The following is a 16,165-nucleotide window of genomic DNA, read 5'->3' as shown; positions in this document are numbered from 1 at the left end:
GCGAAATTAAAGCAAAGTCGTAAGTAAATAAATGACAAATTAGGAGAAGACACGCTTCGCAGACTTGTGCTTATGCTGGGCACATGTTATTGGCGCTGAGAAGCATGCAGCTGACATGAATGCGTGTTCAGCGAGTGCTCAATGAGAGGGCAAAACACAAACACAAATACTGAGAAATGGTGGAGGAAGTCGAACAGAGAGAGAGAGAGAGTGTGAGTACTGATGCGTTACCTCAGCAACAGAACATCAGAGATACATGTAGCTGTAGCTGTAGCTGTAGCTGTAGCTGTATGTCTGCCGTGTTTTGTGCGTGAAAATAATAAACGACTTTGCCACTTCAAGATGGAACCAGAACCAAACGTTGCAAATAAAGCAAAAAATGAGGAAGACTGACTTCGACTTGGCTCTGTTCCCTCGTAAGCGGAAAGTGTGAAAAAATAAATAAAAATGCTTCGCTGGCGTTGGGGAGTGTGGGGAGTGTGTGGAAGACAAACAAGCTGCCGAGTGCCAGCTGAGGCGCCTCCGGGCCATACATACTCGTATGTGAATTGAGAGCTGCTTCAGCCAAATTATTTTCGACAAAGTGCCAGAAACCTGGCTGCTTATGTGTAGGTGGCAGTAAAACAACATTTGGCACGCTTCAAGGCAAGCAAATCAGCAAATAAATATACAAACTCCAGCATATTTATACAAAATTCAGATGAGACATGACGATGGGCAGTTGCCAACAGCTGTGCCATCTCACTAAATACACATGGAATATGGCCATAAGCCATGCGTATTTATGCTCATAAGTACGTCTCTCTCTTAGACTTGCATTGCGAATTATTTAGCATGTTTGTTTGTGCCTGAGAAGCCCACTCGACTTGACTGGCTGCCAAGCCAAGTGCCTACTCAGGTGCTGCCTATCTCATCTTTAAGCCATACACAAATCACACTAAAAGCAATCCATTGTCATCTTCTCGCACTAGCTCAAAAGGTATTTTCAATGCCAACTGCTTTGTTACAAAATTCTAAAAATATATCCCCAACATCGTGTAAATGTGTCTGTGGAGCATTCGAATTTCAGTACTTCGAGTGTTTCAAATTGACTTACAAAACATTTGCAGTGCGAAAATCATTTGTGGCAACATTGTGTTTATTGTTTAGTCAGCTTCAATATCTACAGACTCCACTGGGAGTATTTACAACGAATTTTCTAGCACGTCATAATGATGCAAAACAATTTGAACTGGCAATTTAAATCAATTACTTTTTGACAGATTTCGAATATTGGCAAAACTTTTACAGAGAGAACGTCTGCAGATTTCTTTGCTTGGTGCATATCATTTTACGTTTGATGTTCAAATTAAAGGCAAACGTCTTTCACAGTTCGATGAGGAAAAATCACTGATAAATCGACAAGCAGAGAGACTGATGTCTTTTGTCGGCTATCTGTTGAAGGACATTGTGAAACCTTTTTGCTGATGATGCGCCACATCCTGTGCACTAAAGAGCTATATCCTGTGACACGCCTCGGCTGACAGGCATAAAAGCCCGAAATAAGCATGATATATGCGTGCCATCAAATAGCACGAAATCAGCTGTGGCAACACACAAAATGCTTTGTATGAGATCTGATATGAAATTTATCATTTCACCACATTTATGCATACATATTTCCGTGCGTTGGCGATTTCTTTCCCGAGTATTCAGAGTTCAGACCCATGACCGGATGTCCGGCTTGGTCCAGCTGGGACTCTGGGCTCTTTCGATGGCATGTGATTCGCATGCTTCCTTTTTACCATAATTGCAATGCACTTATAAAATTGCCATAAAAAAAGGGATCGTTTAATTCTTGGCGAAACGCAAATCAAATGTAAATAAATAACAGATGAACCGTAGCACTTCTGACTGCAAAATGGAAACCAGCAAAAGTGTGGACAGTAACAGAGAGTGGGTAGTGTGGAGACACAGAGGAAACGGAAATTAATTTATGAAATCATTTAAACTCAATTTGCAATATGAATAAGTAAAAACACATCTGACTGTTGTCGTGCACATTAAATCAACGACTAGGAGATACTGTAAGAAAAAGATTGTGTACTCAAATTGTATTTATTATGTGAGTGAAGTAGTATGTAAGTTAAATATTTAAATGATATCACTAAGAAAGCTACAGTCTAGCTGTGAGATATCCTCTACACATTTCCAATAAGCGGCGAGATATTATTCTTAAAATATACTAAATTAATATACTGAAAAAATAATAAATGGTACCGAAAGCTATATTTGGTATATCGATATACTATTACATCTACAATTTTCAATAACAGCAAAACAATGTTGTATTATTCTTAAAATATACCACATTATTATACCGAAAAAATACTAAATAGTATATTTGGTATATTTTATACTATTTTAAATATCTTTATTATTAATAGCAACAGGTTGCGGTATTATTCTTAAAATATACCACATTAATATACCGAAAAAATACTAAATAGTATATTTGGTATATTTTATACTATTGTAACTACCATTATTAATAATACCAACACAGTGTGATATTGTTCTTAAAATATACGAAATTAATTAATTTTAATTAATTACTGTAAAAATACTTAAATATACCTAAGGCTATATTTGGTATATCGATATACTTATGCATTTTAAATATAGCATAAAGTACGAAATATAGCAGATTGTCTACCAAGTTAATCATTTAAAATATACCATACAATAAGGAATATACCATATTGTCAACTAAATCAGCAGCCATTGTTTTTCTTGTCATATAAAAAGTCTTCCAACATGCTTCATCTTTACTGCCAAAGAAAGACTCACAAAAGTTGAGCATACCCTTTGAATAATGTATTGACTAAGTGGTATTAAAACTCACATTCGCAAATTGCTTGCCTCTGTTGCTGTCGCTGGTCCAGTTGTTGTTGTTGTTGTTGCTGCTATGAATGTTGCTGCTGTTACAGTTACAGTCATCGTTGAGAAAATTAAGAATTTCACTCTGGCCCTCGTCGGCCGCAACATGGCAATTTCCGCAGCAACTCGTGCTCGCAAGCACTTACATACATGGGACACACACACACAACAAATACAAAAGCAAAAGCAAACTTATGCGAACGAAGTTATTTAACAATTTTAACAAGCAATCAGTCAGACAGTTAGTCAATCATTTGGTCAATAAATCCAGCAATCAATCGAATCAATCAATAGTTGCTGTTACTTACTTACTTACTTACTTATGTACTCCTCATTCAATTTTCGCAGGTTATTGGATCTTTGGTGCAGAGTTTTGTGATACTTGGGTGGCCTTCGATGTCATGTGCTCGACGGCATCTATTTTGAATCTGTGCGCCATATCAATGGACCGTTACATACACATCAAGGATCCGCTCAGGTGAGTGCCACATAAACAAAATGATGATGATGATGACGATGATGTAGATGACACTGTCACATGCATGAATTATACAATTTATCAATATGCACGCCAGCAGCTGCCTGTCATCACAGCGTCTCTCATATATGAATTTATAGATATTAATTGTGCATCGACTCCTCCTCCTCCTCTTGCTAGTTGCCCGCCTGCTGCGCTGTATTGATTTTAGCAAACTCCTAACTACAATCTATAGAGGAGATGCCCTCATCTACCTCTCCATCTCCCTCTCTCTCTCTCAAAACAGCTCTCATTGCTTGTCTGTCAGCAAGTGAGTGGAAATATTATTGATGCGACATTGACGGGACCAATGAAAGCTCCGATTAAATATCGATTTATTAAAAACAGACTCCTCTCATGCATATCCACCCATGCGACGCGTTGTCATGCCCGTCACGTTTCTCATTGCCTCCAAGTTTCCAGCTTCGGCTTGTTTATGGCGCCGTTTCTCATTAATCGCTGCACATAATTGTTTCATTAGTAACAGATTTATTGGGCATTAACGACTTTTTCTTCGCCTTTTTCCACCTTTTCCATCGCGTTCTTTATCGACTCAACTCAACTTGACTTGACTTCATTTTTGCTGTATTAAAGTTTGCTAAGCACTTTTGCTGCATCACCAGGCGGTCCACCAACAAATATAGCAAAAGCATGGTTCAGTTTTTCTCGGTGTTTTCCATCAACTAAAGTATATTCAGCCAGTCATCGCAGCTGACAAACGTTGCTAGTTTCACATAAAGTTTTATTGCTTATGAATGGTTAGATCTATTGTGCTATGAGTACTCACACTTTGCTTTCAACTGATTGAAATGTCACTCGGTGCTGCAATAAAGAGCAGTTGGTAAAAAAGACGTGATATATAAAGGAAGAAAATCTTGCTTTATATATTTCAATGTCGTATGTTCAATGAACTCAGATAGTAAGCAGTAAAAGTAGTCAAGGAAGAAATAAATTTATCGTCTTATGAAAGAAATAACAACTAAATAGGTTTTGAAAATATTTTAGTATTCTTTAGTTTTAAGGAATATATTATGCTGAGATATTCTTTTGCAACTTTATATCCTTTCTCGATTTTATATAAAAAGTAAATACAGATAATTGTGGTAGTCTTCGTTTTGCCTCGTTTTTCTTCCATTATTTCTGGCACTCTTTTTCCTAGTTTCTACACCATTTCACACACTTCCATTTCTTTTCTTTTTTCTCTCGCTTCATCACTTGACATAATATTGCCGCCTCTAAGTTTAAACGAATGCCAGTTGCTTTCGGCTTAAACAGTTTAAACTAAAACGTTCAACAAGCAGGTGTTTATGTGTGTGTATGTGTTTGGCAAACACAATGAATCTACACCCTGCTGTTGCTGCTGGTCATCTGACTGCTCCATGTATCTGTCTGGCTATGACACAATATCTGGTTCTCTGACTGCTGCCTGCTGCCTGCATTTAGCCAGTGTTTGCTTGCTTTGTGGCAGGCAAAAGGCCTGTCTTCATCCTCTGCTGCCAAGCACTTGGCACAATGTCTGTCTGAACTAGTGTCTTTATAGCTGTCTGTACGAAATTGATTGTCAAAGTAAGTGAAATGTCCAAGGGAAGATATCATAAAGTAGATACAACTTTATCAGCGTTTTGTTTGTGCCTCTTTGTGGCACACACACACACACACACACAAACACACTCGTGCAGTAAACAATTGTGTGTTAATTAAATTTTTCGACAATACCGCAAAAACCGCAAAACGAGAAACCAACGAAAATTTGGCAGAAGCAAACAAACAAACAAACAAGCCGAAATATCACGTATACGCCGCTTGGGCGAAAGTCAAACGAAAATTTATGACATGTCAGCGACAACAGCGGCGGACCGAAAAAATACACAAAAAGCCAAACAGAAGAGGGGCGTAAGTGTGTTTGTGTGTTGCTTGGCACTGTTAAAAATGACGCTGGCCAAGTTGCTGACAGCCAAAGACAAAGTCTGTAACAAAGTCTGCACCACAAACGAAATTAATGTGGCCCAACGACTGCCACAGGCAGCGGGTCAAAAGGGGGCGACAGAGTAGTGGATGAGGGAGGGAGATGAACAAAAGGGCTGCTGTCAACATATGGCAACGAGACACTTATGGCCGCGACCTTCCCCGCTGGCCGTCAATCTCATCCAAAGAGCCATAATAAATCCTTTGATGCTATTTTCAGCATAAGCCAAAAGTAGAAAAATATTTTCTCTTTGCGTTCTCTCTCTCCCACACACATATCTTTCGCTTTCTTTTTCTCCATCACTCTCTGCCTCTCGGTTGCGCTATCAGTCAGCGCCATTTGCTGCTCCACCTGCAGCTGCTGCTGGCCCTTGGCAAAAGCTTATTCGTTTATGAAAAATGTAACACAACATTTGTATTGAAGTGTCATTCTGACTAAGGCGATTGAGAGTGTGAGTGTGAGTGTGAGTGCGAGTCTTAGTGTGAGTGTTTATATACCATAAATCAGTCTGTTGTGTTTTATTTATTTTTAACACTTTGGGCAGGTGTTAAATTCAAAGAATGAGAAAACTTTTGCTGACAGCTTCAAATGCTCTGACACTGTGTGGCCACTTTTAATGAAGCCATCAAAAGTTTATTACATTAACCGAGCAGTTTTTGGCAGGTAAACGAAATTAACTCATTAAGCCATAATCAGACAGTTGAATATAAGTATTTATTTTTTGTGGTCGCTTGTCATTAATGTTAATGGAAAGCGAAAGCGAAGCATTTGCCTACATTTTGGCGTAAAATTTGCATTTGACCTTGCGGGTCAATTTGCCGCACATTCAAATTGAATTTGGCCACTGTGCTGGCTGCCGGTTGCTGACTGCTGACTGGTGGCACCTGTGGCCACTGCCGAAGACAGCCGACTCCTCGAGTCCATTACAGCGCGGCTTGAGTGTGTCTGCGGCAACTACTTCAAACGTCGCCTCACCACACTCCACTTTGATTACGCTCTTTTTATACCCGCTACCCATACGGTAGAAAGGTACTATAATTTCTTGGTATATTTGGCAATGTATGGTATGTTTTGAACGTAGCAATCAATATACTAAATATAACATTTGGTATATTTTCAGTATTTTTTGGTATATTAATTTTGTGTGTATATCGCAATTAGAATGTAGCATTAAACAAATATACCAAATATACCATTCAGTATATTTTTAGTATTTTGCGGTATATTAATTTTGTCCGTTTATCATATTATATTATTAATGTCGAACTATATCAATATATATATAGAAGATAACATTCAGTATATTTTTAGTATTTTTGCGATGTCTTAATATTGTCTGTATATCGCATTTTGAATGTAGCATTACACAAATATACCACAAATAACATTCAGTATATTTTTAGTATTTTTGTGGTATATTCATTTTGTCTGTATGTAGTATTTTTAATGAAGTACTTCATTAATATACCAAAGATAACATTCAGTGTATTTTTGGTATATTTTGGTATATTAATTTGGTATATTTTAATAGGTAACGGGTATTTCAAGGTTGATCACACTCACATCGTCTGTATATCGCATTTTGAATGTAGCATTATATAAATATACCAAAGATAACATTCAGTATATTTTTAGTATTTTTGCGGTATATTCATTTTGTCTGTATATTGTATTTTTAATGTAGTACTTCATTAATAACCAAAGATAACATTCAGTGTATTTTTAGTATATTTTGGTATATTCATTTGGTATATTTTAATAGGTAGCGGGTATTTCAAGGTTGATCATACTCGACTGTAATTTTCTTACTTGTTTCTCTTGCCGCTGCCTGTGAAATTGGGTCGAGGTCTGGGTCTGGCATTTGGTCTGGGACTGGGATTGAATCCGTCTCGCGCTCAGCGGTAGCTCAAGGAGAAAGCGAAGGAGAAGGAGACGGTGGCGACACTGCTCTTTATGCAAATCTGATTTATTTGCATGTCAAAGTGGAGAGCGGCAGGCAACTGGCAGTTTTTCTAGCCGCTGCCCCCAATGTGTCAAAGTTCACGCGCGCCTTCCTTGTCTCATTAGTATATGCCACCTTCTTTCACTCTCTCTCTCTTTCTCTCTATCTATCTCACTTTCAATCTCTTTCTCTCGCTCTGAGCTCGACTCGGCTCGGCAGCTGTGACATTTTTGTGTATTTTCTTTAGCGTCTTAGAATAATTGCAAGCATTTAATTTAATTGCTCTTGGCAAGATTTGCGCGCCGTCGACAAAAATTGAAAGCAAAAATGAAAATAGAAATAAAATTTGAAATGAAAAGCGCGTGAAAATCTAATTAGAAACAGGCGCTGACAAAGTTAAAATGATGACGGTATTAATAAAAAATTGTTTAACGCGATAAAGTTAAAGCCAGCTCCAGCCTGGAGCCAGTTCTCCTCCCTCTCCTCCCTCTCCCCCTCTGCATTGTTCCTATCATCAGCATCATCATCATCAGAGTCATCGTAACTGTCAGGATCAGAGCATATGAGTGCATACTCCTGCCTCGTATCATGCATAAAATTCACTTTAAACTGCAATAAAAAAAGTGATGCAAACTTTTATGACAAACAACAGAGCTGGAGTGCGTGAGAGAGAGAGAGAGAACGACAGCACACTTAAGCAGCAAACAACAAAGAGAATGGGTCATAGGGGAATGTTTTGTAATTGTGTTGCTTTTGCGTTTCTCGTTTCATCGTTGTGTCATCTGCCTGCAACACACTTGACAATAACAACAACAACAATAGCGGCATGTGTTTGCAACATTTGAGCGCAGGGCAAAACGCTCATAAAAACTCATAAAACTTCAGATGCCACAAGGCAAACAACAACAAGAAAAACAAAATAAACGCAAACTATGCAGATGTCCTCACACACAGAGCTGCGTGTCATACTGTAATTTCTTGAGTGCGTGTAGCAACAACACACACACACATACACACACACACCTTGATGGGAAACATTAAATGCAAATGTGTTCGGGCAGTGTTTGACTTGGCTGCTCTAGCAAAAGACGCCCACAATTTCAATTAGCTATTTGGAGGAGGCATGATTGGTTGCCTGGCTGCCAAGTATCGACGACGACACTTGCCAATTGATACCATGATACAGTGGGCGACGACCACTTGAGACGTAGGTGCCAAAAACTAAGTAAATGTTGAGCTTCTTTGCTGCTTCGCTTTTGCTGCAGCTGGGAAATCAATTTGCGTTGCCACATGAAATTGAATTTGTTTGTGAATACAATTACCTAAACTTCCTTTTTCCGTTTGTTTCGCTTTGTTGTCGTTGTTGCTCTTGTCAACTGTATATATTTTTGGGTCCACACACACTCTCACACACAGAGATTGACTGTGAGTGCGCCGTAGAGTCTTTGTATTGAAATTGAATTATTCTGTTTGATTTCCTGCCCCAAATGTCTGGCCCAGCGGCTGCGGCAGCTTCAACATTTGCACAAGCCAAAATGCTGCGGCATATGGCTCACCAACATGTCTCCTCCCTTTCCCCCTCTCCCGCTCTCTTTCATTTACTTCTCAGCAATACATGTATGAAATGCCAACAGCCTTAGGTTTGTGCTCTGCTCATTTCCGCCAGTGTAAAAGCAAATTGTGCGTCATGGGCGCACTTTGCTCACTCCCCCTCCGCTTCCACTCTCCACTCTTCTTCTCCTGCGTCAATCAACATCGAATCGAAGACTGCCCCGCAAAAAGCATTGAACATGCTATTTGCATACGTTGCGTATGCGTAATGTGTTGGTTTATATGTGCAGCTGGCTGCTGTGGTCGGGTTTCGGTTTAGGTCGATTTGCCGCACAGCTTGTTCAGCATGTTCACGAGTGTTTTGGGGTAATTAATGACATGCAGCCTGCAACAGGGATACAGATGCACACCTTTTGCCATCGCTGCCTGGCTGCCATCAACAACACTTGTCTCTGCGCGTAACCCCGCCAAAAATTTGTGTGTTGAACCCCAAAATGCTGGCAGCTTTTGCCCAGCCTGCGGCTGACTCCAACATGCAAAGCCGCAATCACAACATGGCCCATTTTCTTGTTGCTCTCTCTCTCTCTCTGTCTGTCTCTGTTGCCAGTTGTCAGTTGCTGTTGCCATTACCCAACTTGTGTTTTTGCGCTGAGCCTTTGCCTGTCGCTAACCGCAGGGGATAACACACACACATACACACACAGCAGCAGCTACAGCAGCTCCTTTGCCTTCGAATTGATGTGATCCTTACTCTCTCTCTCTCTGTCTGTTCTCTGTCTATTTGCAGATATGGCCGCTGGGTGACACGACGCGTTGCTGTCATTACTATTGCAGCCATTTGGCTGCTGGCGGCATTTGTCTCCTTTGTGCCCATCTCGCTGGGCATTCATCGACCCGACCAGCCGCTCATTTTCGAGGATAATGGCAAAAAGTATCCCACTTGTGCGCTGGATCTAACGCCCACATATGCCGTCGTCTCCAGTTGCATCAGCTTCTACTTTCCCTGCGTCGTCATGATTGGCATCTACTGTCGGTGAGTATGGAATTTCCAATTTGCAAATCCAAATGCATTCACATAAATAAATAACAACGAAAAACCAGCAACAGCAGCAGAAGGAGCACAAAAAACAAATGCCAGGAAAACAAAAGAAATTCTCTGGCTGAAGTCCAGCAATGCCAAAAGTTTTCACAATTAAAATGCCATGGTGTCGGTTTTTTATAGAGCAGCAATAACTTTGGTAGCACATAAATAAATGAATTCTTCGGTATGGCATAACTTTTCTATATTTCATTCCAAGACAACTTCAAACCAAACAAAATGAGTTTAGAATATATTTGTGTTCCAGCAATTGAAGTAAAAAGTAAAAGTCGTGAGTTTGGCAAATATTTTAAATAGACTTAAACAAATTTAAAATGAAATTGCATTTCCTGCCATCGAACTTGAGGCATCTGGCAAAACGATAATGAGATTACATAGCACTTGGCAAACTAAACCTTTTAGAGTAATGATAAAATCTACCTCGATGTGAACTGCGCTTGGATTGACAGTCAACCAGAATTTAATTTACTACTAATCCGATAACATCAAAGAGCGTTTTACACATCGTGTGTTCGCTCCCTTCTTCTTCTTCTTCTTCTTTTGGGTTGTTCAATCGATCTGAATTATGCATGAATTGCCAGTCGAAGAAAATGCGATTAAAGCTGATCAGATAAGTTTCCACTTTACGTATACGTAATTTCCATAGGTTGCGGGCTGTTTATGAATTGGCTGCCACTCGAAAGAGTTTTGTTTGCACAGCAGAAACGAAAACGAGGTCAAAGTCGGATAAAAATATATATCAACAATTTCAATATTTTTATGCGCTCTGCCGGTGTAATAAAATGTAAATAGTAAAATGAAGTAAACACTGACGAAACGCAATGAAAGAATGCCTCAAGGACTTTTGTCGCTGATGGCTCGCAGGCACGAGAGCGTTGCCAATGGGATAACTGCCTGAAGAAGAGTGAGAGAGTGGGAGAGGGGGGCATGCAGCTTGGCTATCAAATAAGTAGGCAAACAAATAAGCGCACGCATTAGTGTCCAGCTAAGTAATCCCTTAGCACAGCCAAAGGCAGATGGACTAGGCGTGTGAGTGCGGGAGCAAAAAAAAAAGGGCTAGACAATACGACCAAGGCTAACATTAACGGCCAAGGCAACAGGATGCCAACAGCAACATCATCATCAACAGCAGCAGCAGCAACAAGAAGGCAAACGGCGATATGGTTTGCTCATCAACATTATAGCCAACGGGCGAGTGGCACGTTGCCATTTTAGCTTAACGAGATTTGCGGCCAATGGGCGAACGCAACAAATGGACACAGGCTGTCGGAGTCAGCCACCTTTCCCCTTTTGCTCCTTTTGCTTACTATATTACACATGGCTCAGTGTCCAGAGCACAGCTCGTGTGTCTGCTTGCTGTCATTGGAATGTTCTATCAAATTTCGGTTAAATTGCAGAATAAATAGACTTTTATCGTCATAATTTGTGCGCTCGGCCTTGTTATCCTTTTCATGCGGGGCTAAGCTTCAGTTACGAGTACAAGTATATATATATATATCCTGCTAGCGAGTAAACTAGAACGTGAGTTGTCTAATATTAAGCATACGCACTGTGTTCGCACAAGCAGAGAGCAGACACAGTCGGAGATACAGCTGCTTTTCCCTTGGGCAGTCTGTTTAATTGGCATGTCACGACAAGTAAATAATTATCATATCAGTTACACGACAAGCAGACAGCAGACACACAGACTGAAACAATCAGTTTGCCCCACAATTAGAGGAATAGCAAAACCAATGCTTACAGTAGAGGCTGGCATATTGTGCATGGCTAAGAAACTTGAATGTTTATTGCTTAAAGAGGTTGAAGGTAGCAGGCCAATAAAATGTGTATTGTGAGAAATGCAAGTGAGAAAGCTGCAGTCAAGGATACTCGACTGTGAGATACCCGCTACTCATTTTTAATGAAAACAAAACAGTGCGGTATAAATTTTCAAATATACCAAATTAATATACCGAAAAAATACCAAAAATGTACCTAAGGCAATATTTGGTATATTAATTATACATTTAAAATATACTATATTGCACAAATTATACCAGCAACTAAAATATACCATATCAATATACCGCAAAAATACTAAAAATCTGGCAACGTCGAAATGTTCTATATTGATATAATACTGCATTCGAAATATACTATGAAGTACACAATATACTATATTTTCAACCAGAACAACTAAAATATACCGTAGTAATATACCGCAAAAATACTAAAATTGTGAGAACGGCCATATTTGGAATATTGATATAATTCTACATTCGAAGTATACTATAAAATACAAAATATACCAGATTCTCAACCAAAACAACTAAAACATACTATATTAATATACCGCAAAAATACTAAAATTACGCCAACAGGTTTATTTGGTATCTTGATATAGTAATACATTCAAAATATACCATAAATACAAAAATACTGAAAATATACCGAAGTCTACATTCAAAATATTCCAGAAATACAAAAATACTGAAAATATACCGAAGTCTAACTTGGTATATTTATACAGTATTACATTTAAAATATACCAGATTGATACCGTATGATATCCATAGGGTAGAACGGTATAAAAAAGGAACAGTATATGTATTACCTCTTAAATTACATTTCTTTGGTAAATGCCACTCTCTTTTTTTTCATTTATTCCACTTGCAGACTCTATTGTTATGCCCAGAAGCACGTCAAGTCCATCAAGGCGGTGACAAGACCGGGCGAGGTGGCCGAAAAGCAACGCTACAAGAGCATACGACGACCCAAGAATCAGCCAAAGAAGTTCAAAGTGCGCAACCTGCATCACAGCTCGCCGTATCATGTGTCAGATCACAAGGCAGCGGTCACAGTGGGTGTCATCATGGGCGTCTTTCTCATATGCTGGGTGCCCTTTTTCTGCGTCAACATTACGGCTGCCTTCTGCAAGACGTGCATCGGTGGTCAGACATTCAAGATACTCACCTGGCTGGGTTACTCGAACTCCGCCTTCAATCCGATCATCTACTCGATTTTCAACAAGGAATTCCGCGATGCATTCAAGCGTATACTGACCATGCGCAATCCGTGGTGTTGTGCCCAGGATGTGGGCAACATACATCCGCGCAATAGTGATCGCTTCATCACGGATTATGCCGCCAAGAATGTGGTTGTGATGAACTCCGGACGTTCCAGCGCCGAGCTCGAGCAGGTGTCTGCGATTTGACCAAAACGCTGCAACAATGCCAGCGGTTGGCTGCTCTGCGGCTGCTGTTGTCCTGGCAGCGGTCTCAATGTGGATGATGATGACGATGGCGCACTGACCACCCGATATGTTCCATGAGATTCGGTCGCCGCGGCCACAACGACCATCGTGGAGACCATGGAGGCCGCGCAAATGGAAACCGAGCTGGTCTAAAGTCGACGATCAACAACAACAACAACAGCAACAACACAAAAATTGGGTTCCTAAACGCAACTGCGAAGCAATCCCAAAGCTTATTCGAGATCCTAATGAAACTGAAACCAAAATAAAAAGAACAAAATGAAAACCTGTAAGTATTATCAGAAGAGCGCATACTAGACAACTAAGCAATCTACTAACTAATGTGTGTATACTTAATACCTAATCATAGCAATAAGTCGAAAACTAAACTAAAGTAAAGTAAAGTAAAGTAAAGTAAAGAAGGAAAGGAAAACCAAGTCGTGATTAGGTCTAAGATCCCCCTCACTGAAGAGCTTCTAAATAGTTAAACTGTTACCACTTATTGTTTCCTTACTACTATTATCTATGGTCAGGTCAGGGACCGTGCTATCAATTACCGTTAACAAACGGTTGCTCCAAATGGCGACCGAAAAATAGCTAACGAATTTCTTTGACTTTTCCGCCAAGGAGCAGCTGTTATGATGTTATTATTATTGCAAAGCCAATGACATAATTCACAATTGGACAACAAATACCCAAACACAAATATACATACTCACTGCACACATACACGAGCTCGCTTCGTTTTATTCGCAACAGTAAAAAAAATGTAGCATACAACGCGGCGAATTGCGAGAAATGCCAAACAAAAGCATTAGATTTGAATTATTAATGGGAATTTATGGCCATCGAACAAAGTGCTGCACTCTCCACTTCACTCCACTCCATTCCACACTCGTTAAGCCATTGAGCATACCGACATTGCAGAGTCATAAATCATTCAAATTAATAACCATTTACGGGGCATAACAAGTAAATGTTTTCATTTTAAAGCCACGGATCAAACGACAAACGCATTGCAGATACAGATGCCATGTAACTGAACTGAGATTTTCTCTGTCTGGTTGGAACAAAAGGTATTTCGAGCGGCTGACGCTGGCTGTCAGACCGCATCGACGTCGGCTTAAAATGTTAATTAGGCCTCAACTGTGATTGACAGATGCGCGTGAGATTTCGAGTTCGAGTTCGAGCTGAAAGCCAAGCTTCTTACTCTGTTGGGCCACAGGAAAGGTTAACCATTAGCCTTGCCTTTGCCTCCGATTACCGAATGATTAAATGAGGCGCACCTGAAGCGAAGCAAAGCGGATTCAACACCTGCATAAGCAACCAGCACTCAACCCACTCATCGACTGTCTCTGTCTGTGCCAAGATAATGAACATGTGCCTCTCCCTCCCTCTGCCTGCGGCTAGCTTTCCTTGCTCAGCTGAAGTAAAACAAATGTAAACAGTTTGCTTTTCACGCCAAAACAAGTACGACTCTCGCACTCGCTGCGTTCCTTTCTTATCGTCTAATGAAAAATTATGCTGTTAAGCTCGACATTTTGTTTTTGTTTCGCACCGCGGATTCATTTCCATTTCCATTTCCAAAGGGTTGTTGTGTCTCGAGTCTCATTTTCCTTGCCTTTGCTCTGTTTGTTATTTTTGTGTGTCTCTGACAATCCGCTCAAAATATTCGCAATCAAGCTTAGGTTTATTTTTTTCCTTCCGTCTTTTGTATTTAATTTTCTTCACTTTTTTCTGCTGTTGCTGTTTGTTTGTTTGTTTGCTTGCGCTGGCTTTGTTTTGGCAGTTTATTAAAAGCAGCTGCTGTCGTCATTTTAATTACAATATACTTATTCATACTTGCTCAGTACAACTGGCAAAATGGAATTCAACATTTAGCCACGCCCAGTTCATGCGTTGGCATCGCTTCTTGCCTCTTCTTGGCTCATTTCCTCCTTTCACATCTGGCACGCAATCAATTCCACTTTTGTTTTTCCCTCAGCATGTTGATCGCACGTGCCAACTTTTACCCAAAGTGGGCGAAGAAGTCACCACTGTGTAAAAGGCTTGAATAGCAGCACATTTGCCATTGCCTGCGGTGTGTGCTCAGCACGCACCAAAGAGTCTAGAGAATGGGAGAGAATGGGAAAGGAGGAGGCAAGTCGATGGCATTGTCATTGCCGTATTGGCACTGCGATTGCCATTGACTTTGCTTGGTATTTGCAGTCCGCCCAAATGGCAAATGCCATGATAAATATGCCAAGAAAACGCCACGCGCCTACAAAAATATATATCTGGCATCTATATATAGAATCCGCATTGCTGTCGTTCTGTCTCTATCTCTGTCTCTGACTCGATTCAGCATTCAATACAAGGTTGCATTGCGATTCCCTCTGCAGCCATAACACATACGAATCCGCGTCCTTTTGTTTCAGTCTGTTGCCATGCCCAAAAAACCAGGACGAAAACGCCTTTAAGCCATGAGATTTTTTGTTGGCTGTGCCAAATTCCAATCTCCACAATTTGTCTGTTGCTGGTTTTTTGCCATCGCACTCGCAATTGCTCGAGAACTCTTCGCGTTACGGGTTGATAGACATTGACCTTTTGTGATTTTTAATTGAAACATTTGTCGTTGTAGCTTCAGAGTCACATTGCCAGGAAGTTGGGCAATTTTTATTCGCCTACTCCTCTAATTATATTAGAAGCAGATCCATGCTATATATTTAGCAGACTACGTGCTGTGAATGATGATAGCACTGCTCTACAGATTTGGCGTCCCCGAAAATCAGCGCAACACTGCGTAAAGCAAACCCAGAAGAAGATGCCCTTTCATTAGCATAATCGTTGAGCAGAGGAATTGCTCGTGCTTTAAGGGACTATTTGAAGTTGAACTTGCTGCATTACTCATACGCACCATTGCACGCCGAACTTAAATAAACAGATTTCTTGTAATTGCT

At 40.2% G+C, this 16,165-nt stretch overlaps 1 protein-coding gene across 3 annotated transcripts in view; it reads left to right on the top strand.

Moving 5' to 3' along the window:
* LOC117574201 (dopamine receptor 1) overlaps window positions 1-13,630 on the top strand; it is a 31,384-nt gene extending 17,754 nt beyond the window's left edge. For all 3 annotated transcript variants that reach the window (XM_034257906.2, XM_034257905.2, XM_052006763.1), the window contains 3 exons: window positions 3,268-3,397; window positions 9,683-9,928; window positions 12,650-13,630. In XM_034257906.2, the coding sequence (XP_034113797.1) occupies window positions 3,268-3,397; window positions 9,683-9,928; window positions 12,650-13,187 (914 nt within the window). In that variant the 3' untranslated portion in view covers window positions 13,188-13,630. The remainder of the gene's footprint in view (window positions 1-3,267; window positions 3,398-9,682; window positions 9,929-12,649) is intronic.
* Window positions 13,631-16,165: the final 2,535 nt, after the last annotated feature.

The sequence above is a fragment of the Drosophila albomicans genome, chromosome 2R (assembly GCF_009650485.2).
Source record: "Drosophila albomicans strain 15112-1751.03 chromosome 2R, ASM965048v2, whole genome shotgun sequence".
In the NCBI taxonomy this organism is placed as follows: domain Eukaryota; kingdom Metazoa; phylum Arthropoda; class Insecta; order Diptera; family Drosophilidae; genus Drosophila; species Drosophila albomicans.
Note: the sequence above shows the minus strand (reverse complement) of the source record. Positions and strands in the feature narration are given on the sequence as shown.